Raw genomic sequence first — 11,985 nt, 5'->3', positions numbered from 1 at the left:
TAAGGATTTTAAATAGCATGCAGTCATAATTTTACTTTGTTCACTGGTTTCTGCATGTGGACTACTTAAAATAATCGGCTTAACTGAGCCTGGACCCCAAAAGCCCCACACCCCCCATTAATCGACGGGATTTGTGTTTTTTTTTTCTCCCCTTTTTTCCAGTAGAGTGCAGCCCCGCCCTCGATGCCCCCTTGCTGATACACGTGCTCGTGTGGAACGTGTGCTGCTGCTCTTCTGCTGTGTGTGTGTCTGTGTACAACACCGGACTTCCGGTTACTGAGGGCGGCATGACAGCTGCATCATGCAGTAAGTTTAGTTCAGAAAAAGTTGAATTTTCTGTCAAAAACACATCAAATATTTGGGATAGGGGTGAGGAGCAAAGAGTCAAGCGAAATTAGCCTACTAATGTCCCTCTCTCTCTTTACCAAACTATATTTTGTCAAACTAGGTTTACCATTGCTACTTAATATAATCCCATATAATTAGCCTACTAAAGTTTTTAGACTGTTTAATGGATATCCAATGGATATTCATTTAGCCTACTAGTGTTTTAGCTGTAATTATGGTTAAAATGGAAGGAAAAATCAATCTCTTGTCTGAGCACTATTTTGCAGACATGCTTTCAAGTCTCTGATAGAGACCAAGTCAAGTCTCCCCAAAATATGGGCGTTGTCATTGCTTTGTTCCTTAGGCAACCACACCCAAATAATAAATTAAATGAATTAATTAAATTAAATTGAAAGTAATTGAAATATTTCACAGATTAAATAGACCCGTTATTTTTGTATTTTTATATTTTAACATTTATATTTGTCATTTTATGAATAAATGCTCCCTCAGAACCAGTTTCAGGATGATACATTGATGTAATGCATTCCACTGTCGTGGTTCATGTTAGAGAGCCTTTATAGAACTACAGGGGAATGAGTCATAACTGCTCTCGAGGTTACCCAGAATTCAGTCCCACCAGACTTTCGGGGAACATATGTGGACGAGAGGTTACGGGAATTTGGGAGGGGTCCTAATGTTTGGGTGTGGGGGGGGGGGGGGGTGTCAGGCAATCCCAAGTCATTATTTCACAATCTCTGAGCACTAAGAAATGAGAGGGACTTGGAGGGAAACAAAACTCTTTTATAAATATGTTTATACAAGAAGTAATCAGCCAGATTTTTGTGCAGTCATTCATCCTAAAATTACATGGAATCAGAATTGAACTTTTCATTTTTTTTTTTTTTTTTTATGTACAGATATGTCATTTTTTTACTCGGCCGACATCACAGAAAATATAAATTTACAACCAGATTTGGTCTTATAAGCAATAATTGTAGTATACAGATAATGTTTCCATTATCACTCCAGTTTATCTGCATTATTAATTTGAGATTTTCCTTGTGGTTGATTTCCTGTGCCCGGCCTCTCTCTAACAACGTTCAACCTGTTTGTTGTTAAACAGGAAATGACAGTTTTCTGAAACCATGGTAATGACTCTGGCTTCCTCTATCGCAGTGGCCTAAAGGCGTCACTTTGAAGATAAATGTGTAGATGAAGAGTTCAGATGCAAAAGCCTCTAAGTGCCATCTGAAATTTTCTTCTAGAATAATTTTTTATCAAGCTTGTATATTTAAGTTCAGTAGTTACACTTAAATGACAATTAATAGGTCATTTTCATTGCTATTTAAGTGCAATTACTGAACTTAAATATACAAGCTTGATAAAAATGATCATTCAAGAAGAACATTTCAGATGGCACTTAGAGGCTTTTGCATCTGAACTCTTCACATTTAGTTGCACTGAACACACCAGTAAGAGAGACACGTTTCTTTTTTTAGGAGGGAGTAAAATGACTCATGATGATTAGATGATACAAAAAAATCTCATTATTTATTCTTAAATTTCATGCAAATAATATTTAATATACGTTTACCTATCTAGATGATGTCCAAATATAAAATCCCCACTAAAGTTCCTGAACTTCATGTGCATGTAATTGTTAAACTTTAACTATGTCTGTTTTGATCGGGTTGACTTATTGCCATAGCAGAACACTGTAAATAAATAGTTACGGCCATAGTGAATGTTTGTGACCTACTTTGACTGGACTGGGGACCCACTTTACCAATGAGATTACATCTTACAGGAAAATACGCCCAGAGTGTAGGCATACTGAGTTCATCTTATGTGTTTTCCACTGGAATTAAGCAATCTCTGCTTCAGAGGTTTGACCAACAGCATTGTCATTATATGTTCCTCACTATGATGTGCTGTAACAAAATACAGACCTCTCAGATGTCAATGCATGTCAAAGTATTTCAGTCAATACTGACATACATCTGTATTTTATTTGCATCTGCTTAAAAAGTCCCGGAATGAAGTTATGATGACTTTTAAACAATATTCGAAATTCTTTTGTGTTCTATGGAAAAAAACACAGCATACACAGTTTGGTATGACATGAAGGAAACGAGTTGACTGAATTTTCATATTTGGATGAACTATTCCTTTAATGTGGAATGAGGACATGTCACTTTCTGAAAAAAATAGACTATATAACATCTGCAAAGTGTTTTTGCAAAGAAACTGAGACGCCATCTGTTTTAATGAGGATTGGGTCTGAATCACACAATATCAAATGTACAGTCACAGATGTTTGAGCGGTTACACACTCTAAGGAAGACTGCGCTCTAGGGAAAATGAAACTTAGTTGGGAATACTTCACAAATATATCACAATCCCTAATTGAGTTGTGCTACCTGATGAGGAAAACTCAGTGCTTATTGCAGTCTTCATTGTTTGTGTGTTTCCAACATGTAGCATAATGATCATACAGATCATTGCTTTGTACTGCTATTTTGCATTTGCATTGTATGTATGTGGAAATAATTATTTTCTTATAACATGCAATACTTGAAAGCGTTGATGTTTCTGGGCCTCTTCGGTCAGAACTGACCAAACAATTTTAAGTTTTGAATTGTTTAAATTCTTTGCTTCATCGGAATAGTATGACACTTGGTGCCTTTTGTCGCATTAGCTATGTGAAAACACATACACACAAAAAAATCTTGGACATGATTCAGATATGTAAAAGGGTAAAAAAAATAAAAGTAACACTTTTCTTTTTTTCTTTTGCTTCATAGGAATGGGAACACACTTGACTTGTCGCATATGTGAACACACAAAACAAATCATGGACATGATTAGGATATTTTAAAGGAACCGTATGTAAGAAATGTATTTCAATTAATCATAAAATGGCCCTGATATGTCACTAGACATTAAGAAATCATGTTCATTTTAAATACTTATATCACTGACAACAGTAGTCCGGCCAGGATATTGTCATTTAAAAGTGAAGTTGCAGCCCTCAACTGATGTTGATGTTGTCATGTTGTGTTTTGGCCTGATGCGCCACCCTCCACCTATCTACTAATCACGAAGTCAGTAGTGTTTCGGCATCCGGGTTGCCAGCTCTGCTCTAGTTACCACAGCTGCAGCTACAAACGTGTCGGATAAAAAATGTCTGATGTTACGAAACCTAAAAGACCTTGTTATGAATCCGAAATACGTCGTGACAAAGTCCGAAATAAAACAAGGATTCGTATATATCGTCACTTGCCATTGGAAGTTCCTTGTAGCAGCCTACGTTCCTGCTGGATTCTGCAGCCTATCTGGCAACCTCGAGTCTGGGGGAGGGGGAGGGGATACAACGCTCTACAGTAATTTGAAAGTGATTGCAGTACCAGTTTTGGCCACAATCTTGCATATGGTTCCTTTAAGGGTTAGTTCACCCAAAAATGAAAATTCTGTCTGTAATTCTGTCTCACCCTCATTTTGTTCCAACCCCGTAAGACTTTCGTTCATCTTCGGAACACAAATTAATATATTTTTGATGAGATCTGAGAGCTGACTCACTCCTTCATAGGCTGCAAGGTAATTGATATCTGCCAGCCCAGAAAAGTTAGTAAAGACATTGTTAAAATAGTCCAAGTGACTACAGTGGCTCAACCTTAAGTTTATCAAACGACAAGAATACTTTTTGTGTGCAAAAAACCCCCAAAATAACGACTTTATTCAGCTATTCATTTTCTTCGGTGTGGGCCTCTGACGTGAGTTCAGCGTCACGACGCATGCGCAAGAACTGAGAAGATGACGCTTACGATCATTTGATGGGAAAGTGTGAAAGGTAAAGGCGGGCATACACTGTGCGATTTTCGTCCGATTTTGAGCCGAATTCTGACTCGTGCGACTCTTTTTCAGGTCGGGCCGATTTTCAGCTTTGTCGTGCGTCGTTTGTCGTGCAGTGTTCGTGCAGTGTACAGGGGGAAAGAGAGGCGATTAACCTCTCACGACCGGCAATCGGATGGTCGGATGAATTTCAGGCATGTTTGAAATTTTGGTCGCTCCTCGTGACTATATCGCACAGTTGAAGCAGAGCTACGAACCGATTGCCCTAAACTCAGTGTTTTTTCCCTCACTGCGCATGCGCGAAAACAGTTTCATCTGCAGCAAAAAAAAAAAAAAAAAAAAAAAACGAAAAAAGGGAGATCTTTAAGTTCAAAGCTATTACTGTTGCTTACCTCCAGTTCGTGCTGCAAAATGGATTAACCATTACCCACTTCTTCCAAGCCACCTGCGATGTACACTTTGCCTCTTTTATTATTAAAAAAAATGTTTGGAAAGAAAGCTGTTTTTAATTTTCATTGATGAATTATTGCAGTGTTCGGACATATTATAGACTGTTAATAATTAATTATATGTATATAATTCATTGTAATCGACCTAAATGTTTTAGACAATTTTTAATGAGGAGAAGTAAAGCTTCTAGGCTAATATTTTATTATCCTCACAGCGCGTTGGTTATGCGGTGATGCGCTATGAAATTGTTGCGTTTAATTTAATTATAATTAAATTATAATAGCCTATCAGTTTAATAATAAAAGGAGCCTTCCCTAATAATAATACAATAATACTAGCCTACTAATAATTTAATATATAAATTGGAAATGTTAAATCTTCTTGATATTGATAGCTGATGCTTGTTTTGACAATATCTATGGATAGGCTACATGATATCGTCCATAGGCGCAACCCGGCATGAGGATTTATCGTGCTGATTCGCGCATATTTCACACGTATAGTGTGAGCAGTCAAGTCGCAGCTCGACGTTCGGACCGTACAGTGTGAGCACATAAATCCTGAGCTTTGGCTTTACATCGCATGCGATCTACTCGTTCAGTGTGAGTAGGTTCCTTGCTGAAATCGCACAGACATCGCACAGTGTATGCTCGCCTTAAGCCGTTCATTTTGAGGCATTGGTAAGGCACTTTGACGTTTTCTCGTTGGTTCCTCACGATTCGGACATCCAGGAAATTATCACTTTTGAACCATTTTAAACACTACATCGAGACCCATCCGCGTAATCGTCTTAGTTCTTGCGCATGCGTCGTGGCGCTCTCGTGAACTCACGTCAGAGGCCCGCACCGAAGAAAATGAATAGCTGAATAAAGTCGTTATTTTTGTTTCCACTGTAGTCACTTGGACTATTTTAACAATGTCTTTACTAACTTTACTGGGCTGGCAGATGAAATTACCTTGCAGCCTATTAAAGAGTGAGCCAGCTCTCAGATTTCATCAAAAATATCTTAATTTGTGTTCCGAAGATGAACGGGGTTGGAACAACATGAGGGTGAGTAATTACTGACAGAATTTTCATTTTTGGGTGAACCAACCCTTTAAACTGAACTATTGTATTTACTGAAAAATACTCAAAAAAAATATTTAATTTTAATGGATAAAAATAGCTAAGACAAATTGTATAAATATTGTACAGTATCATAAAATCCCCTCAAATAATAATAAAAAAATATTATTGAACAAAAATATATTACATTGATTTTCCTGAGAAAAAAAGAGAATTAAATTTCAAGGCTTCAGTCACTTTTGACCGTGAAGGACCTAGCGTGATCCAAAAATGAAGGGGCTCAGAAAAGCATACAAATATTTCCAACATGAAACCACAAGTCAGTCCCATATTTAGACTGTATTTTATATACACAGAGGGAAATTATAGAAGCAATAAAACAGGGTAACATGAATGTCATGCATGTGTTTTTCATTTGCAGCTACACTGGAATATTTGATCAGTTTAGTTCTATTTATTAAAGAAAGAGTCATATTGCCACATAAATGAATACAATTATTGAATCATTTGAGTGAACCTAAAATGCATGATTTTTCCAATCAATCAATCAGTCAATTTCATATAAAAATGTATTATTATTTTCTCTTTTTGTCTCTCCTGTTGTTACCATGCGCTGGGCAGAGGATGGGCGACTGATGAGGAGCTCAGCCTCTTTTAATCTAATAAACCAACTCTGAGTCACACACTGCAGGATGGGCGGCACCCGCGTTTCTGCGTGACCCTGCTGCAGCCCCGCTCTGACATCATCATATTATGACCCTGATGCTGATCATGTGCCAAAATACTGCCAGCATATGATTAAAGGTGCTTTTCTCTAAGAACGCAGACCACAGCTTACTATAAAAGTGCTGTCTTGTTCATTTTACTTAACCTGTGGATTCTATGGGCTAATAGAAAATTACCTATATAGAGAGGTTGTGTTGATCCTCAAATTGTTCTTTGAGACTGATCATATCTGTCACATGGAGCCTACATATAAGCTGCGTTATAAGTGAGTCAACCTAAAATGGTGATTCATTCAGGAACACAATAAGTGAATTCGTAACAGCATACTATCATATTTATTTTACTGTTTCTCTCATATAAAGAAATAGTAGTAGCATTCTAGTATGCCGTTCCGAATTCAGTCACTGTCTTAACGATTGAGCCATTTGAATCATTCACTCAACTGTTTCGTTCTTGAGTCATTCACACACTGCTGCAGTGGCTATGCAGCTGTTTCGTTTTAAAAAAACAACTGGCAAGATTGTGTCTAAAATGTAAGTTACTCAATATTAAGCTCTTGTTTACTGAACTGCTAAAAATTTTATACAGTTGTGTGACTACGACCGAATCACATCCGTGCTGATATACTGCAACGTTCCCCCAATGAAAATAGAACGTTCCCTCAATGTTCTCCTAAATGTCTCCTGATATCCTTTACCTGTATACACATCTATTTTCATGTAGCCTATTGTAAACCTTTGTTTATTTGTCAATAAACATAAACCATGCATCTCATTAAACAGAGATTAAAATAATTAAATTATTTTAGAAAAAGAGCAATTTAGGATGGGATTTAGACTTTTGCTTTCCCTCGCAAAACTTTTGTGTTCCCCCGAGAAACTTTGCGTTCCCTCACAAAACGTTTGCGTTCCCTCGCAAAGATATTTGCGTTCCCACACAAAACCTGTTGTCGGACAGACACTTCCTGTTTAATGTCCCGCTAATTACAATCCCGCTAATCCCGTTAATTACAAGTCCGAAGGGACCGTAAAATATATATATATATTTGCAAGGGAAAGCAAAAGTTTCTCGGGGGAACGCAAAATATTTGAAAAAAAAAAATGTTCTTCCTGCCCAAATTTTTTCCACCACCACGTCCCTTTAGTTTAGGGTCTCCGAAATTATCCACTTGTTATTAAATATTTTGTATTTCTCTTTTAATAAATGTTTCCGATGCAACACTTCCAGAAAATTCCCTCACACAGAAATATCTGCATCATTCCAGAAGACTCGTCCATTTAAGAGGACTTGATGTCATCCTAAATGCACTATATATGAAACTACTATACCCACCAGTATAAGATTAAATACTGACTGTATTTACAGCTGATTGATTGCCCAGTTTTTACAAAGACAGTGTTCAATCTAAAATCTGCTGTGTGTCCAGGCTGTATCTGTCGCTCTGTCTTGAAATAGTCACAGTCCGAGTGTGTGCACTCTATGAGCACTTTAGCTAATGGAGTTGATTGGTATGAATGGGAAGGCTGGTGGAGAGCAGAGCCGCTGTAGAGGTGAGTGATATAATAGGGTTTTTTTAATACCCTGCCAGCTGAATCAATGACAATCAATCAGGATGAAGCACTGAACACACATTAGAAGATGCAGGCGTGGTTGTAGAGTGACACTGGAGAACTGATACATGCAAGAACAGTCACAAGAAAACATGTAGCCTACATGGAAACACACACAACTGTTAATGTTGTAGATTCTGTAGGAAATAAGGAAGGAAACCATGGTCTTTGGTGTGTAAAGAACAAAAGAAACCATGCATGAGAAAAAAAAATTAAAGAGAGAAAAAGACATAAACAGGTCCCATATAAGAAAAAACATAAATGAGGTCTCTTTAACATCACAAATGTTTCTCCTAGACATAAGCAATGAGATTAATTGAGCACAAATGGAGACTTTTAAAATGAATTTTATACCTCTACACACTTATGCTATACACAACACCGTTTTTACCAAAAACGGAAAACTTTTTATGCCTTTTGGCCGTTCATTTACACGATAAGAGCGTTTTGGGGGTTTCAAAGTGCAATTTTTTCAAAATGATACTGTTATTGTCTGTGTAAACTACAAAAAATCTGAATTTGTGAAAAGAGTGACGTCATGCGCATGCGTATTATGTTCAGTCCACAGGCACGTAGTTTCTTCACAAAGTGACATCGCCAACTACTGGCCTGGCATGAATAATACAGCGTTTTAGAGCGGGGTTTGTTTTGTGCATCATTGTCATGAAAAAGTAGGCTACTCTTCACAACCAATTTTTCTGTTGTCCATTTTTTTATTTTATGTTTCCGTCTCATTTGTGTCAGTTTTTATTTCTCCAAATAAAGTTAAGGTGAAAAATTGGAGACAAAAATGAAACACAGTGGCGAACTCCATTAAGTCTCCAAAGCTACCTGTATATGAAAGAGCAAATTGTGAGCAATAAAATCTCGAAAAGACAGGACATGGACTGAAAAACAAGTTACAATACTAAATATCAATTGTAGTAATAATACATTATTAATATTAAAATTTCACCTGTAATATTGCATTATTATTTACTCTTTTATAGCCCCTGATTCATATTCAGTTGGTGTCTACACATGACGTTCCTCAGACGTCAAAATCTGCCACAAGGTCAAGGGGTCTAGTCTACTTTGTTTCACTGTACTGTCCCACTTCCTCACAGATATTCTAGTGAGACATGACAAGAAACACTGAATTAAGGATGTCTGTTGTATCTACCCCACACTGATTTCCTCTCACAAGGTTACACAAACATACACACTCAGACATGCAGCATAAACAAAGAGGTTTTGTAGGCAAGATCTGGTCCTCTGGGGACTCCTAGCATGTGACGCACTGGAGGTGGACAAAACCGGAGAAAACAATAGAGAGCAGCCTGACTGACTGACCAGCTGACTTTAAATATGCTGAATCAGCAGGTCCTGTGACAGAACACACACACACACAGATGCATTCCTGTATGAGTGCTACACACATACAGACCTTCAAAAACAAGCATCGAGTACAAAAAACATAGGATTATTTTACTGAATCTCCCAAACTTTTTATAGCATAGTATCCAGTGATATAAATAATCTTTTTAGAAATCCGAATATAATTGAAAATAACCACCCAGAAAACCTTTTCTATTCTAAAGTCAGAGTGAAAGGATGCGAGTGACAGGTTGTCCCGCCGTCAAGCCAGTAAACACGTCATCAGAGAAGAGATGTCATTGCAAGAGAAAGGGGAAGTTATTTCGCCATGAAATGAAAATGTACTATTCTTTTTTTTTTTTACAGAATATTGCAGTGTTTATTATAAATGATTTATCCGTGAACATCATTATTATCATTTTTTTTTTATTCATATGCCCTCTTTAATCAAAAATGTTAATTTTTGAAGCCACTTTTTTGGTTTCCCTTGTGGTTTATTGTTCTGCTGAATTAACAGAGCTGAAGCCACTAATGATTTTTCAGCATGTTTTCCGATAACATATACACATGCGCACAAACACACTCCATACTGAGAAAATAAAATGCATAGATGCGGTGTGCAATGTCAATTTTCTTTTTCTTTAAGGCCTGCACAGATGGATGGGACAGATGTGTGTGTGTGTGTGTGTGTGTGTGTGTGTGTGTGTGTGTGTGTGTGTGTGTGTGTGTGTGTGTGTGTGTGAATGCTTCACTTTTGTTCTCTGTAGTTTGAGCTTGGCAAAAAGAATCCAGCATATGAGAACTGAACTAAAAGAATCCTCAGAACTGGCCGACTAAAAAACATTTCTGCAGAAAACCCCATGAATTTAAAAGTGAGCGTTTTGTGGTTTATAATACATGTGTATTTGCTTTGAGGTTATATATTATAATATCTAGGACGCAATTACTTGATTTTGTCTCTTGCAAATGAAAGTTTCTTTTTAGACATCTATATGTTTTTAAAAAAATGCTATTGAAACATTTTATTGTCATCAATGGCAATATCTGTCAATGTGAATTTCACTTGCTTTTAACCAATGTTTGAGTTACAGACGCTACCCAGACAGACTAAATGTCTTGTTACGCTGCCATATGTCCTTAAAACATCCTCTCACAGGCCAGCCATAATGAGACATGGAAGAAGAAATAAAAACGAGTTTCCCCTTGTTTATTAAAGGTCCCTGACCGAGTGGCAGACTCGGTCAGTACTCAAAGCACCACGCTGAAGCCCAAAATTCAAGGCCATGATTCAATGTGATTATATTTTCCACAAAGTCTTTTTCCACTGTGTCTGCTTCAATAGATTTCCTCTCCAAATCTCCAACTCGGAGAGGAAAAGGAGGAGAGGAAACCTGTTGTTTTTATGATAGCTGTCCATCCTTTGCCTCTTTGTAATTATCTGTCCTTGGAGTGCATGTGAGTGTGTGTGCGTGTGCGTGTGCATGTGCGCGTGCGTGTGTGTGTGTGTGTGTGCGCATGCGTGTGTGTGTGTGTGTTTTCTGTACCTGATAACGGTCCATCCTCTGGCTCAATATAATCTGTTCTGACTGGCAGGCTGTCCTGGATTGGTTGCTCCTATTTTCAGAACACACAGAGAAACAAAGAACACTGTTAAACAATCATTTTAATGTTGTGACCCTGAGTGATATAAAAATCACAGGACTAAATTACAGTCCCCTGAAGACAGACTGAAAATTCCAACATGGCTCTTTTTCCAGGCTTATGACTTACAAGAAAAAAATAACACTAACTTCCAGACTTAGGAAGGAAACTTGCATTCCAGAGTGACTTGCTGTATAATTTTACGTAACAAAAATAATAGAAAACCTGTGGGTAAAAAAAAAAAAAAAAAAAAAAGTGTACTGTAGGTGAACACAAGTTATTAAAAGTTCAGCATTTCCTGTAGCTTAACAAGTAGAACGGCACTAGCAATGGCAAGGTTATGGGTTCGATTCCCACAAATGCTTGAACTGATAAAATGCTACATGCAAATAGATTATGATTATGATATGTAGAGTAACTCAGTGTCACGTTCCACACTTAATGAAACAAAGGAAGATCCAATAGCAGTATGAGATTTATTAAGGGTGATCCAAAAGCAATGGTCAAGTCCAGGCATGGGTCAAAATCCGATAAGGCAATCCAAAACAAGACACAAACAGGAACAGGCAGGAAACGGACACAGAAGTGGCGTGAAATACAACAAGGACTCCGTAACAAACACTAAACAGGCAGGGTATTTATACACAGGGAATGACAATGATAATGGGAAACAGGCTGAGTGCAATGATCAGTGATAAGGGACAGCTGAGTGCAATGAAAAGACAAGGATCATGGGGAATGTAGTTCAAGAGTGTGCTGGACACCGTGAGGAAGGAGGAAACATAAACCAGACACTGTGACATAACCCCCCCTCTACGGAGTGGCTCCCAGACACTCCAAGACAGGACACGGAACAAAACAAGAGTTCAGGAGGGAGGTGGCACGGTTGAGGATCAGGGGGAGGGACGGGGGGCCAGGTCCATGAAGTGAAACAGAAACAGGGGGTAACAGACT

At 37.8% G+C, this 11,985-nt stretch overlaps 1 protein-coding gene across 1 annotated transcript in view; it reads right to left on the bottom strand.

Annotated features, from left to right (window-relative positions):
* LOC308694953 (uncharacterized protein) overlaps positions 1–11,985 on the bottom strand; it is a gene marked incomplete at its 3' end in the record, with an annotated part of 37,091 nt that overhangs the window by 11,704 nt on the left and 13,402 nt on the right. The window contains exon 2 of the mRNA XM_081372810.1: positions 10,935–11,004. Coding sequence (XP_081228936.1) covers positions 10,935–11,004 — 70 coding nt within the window. The remainder of the gene's footprint in view (positions 1–10,934; positions 11,005–11,985) is intronic.

This window comes from Scardinius erythrophthalmus, assembly GCF_964197995.2.
Source record: "Scardinius erythrophthalmus genome assembly, chromosome: 8".
Taxonomy (NCBI): domain Eukaryota; kingdom Metazoa; phylum Chordata; class Actinopteri; order Cypriniformes; family Leuciscidae; genus Scardinius; species Scardinius erythrophthalmus.
The sequence above is the reverse complement of the archived record's forward strand: the minus strand, read 5'-3'. Positions and strand labels throughout refer to the sequence as shown.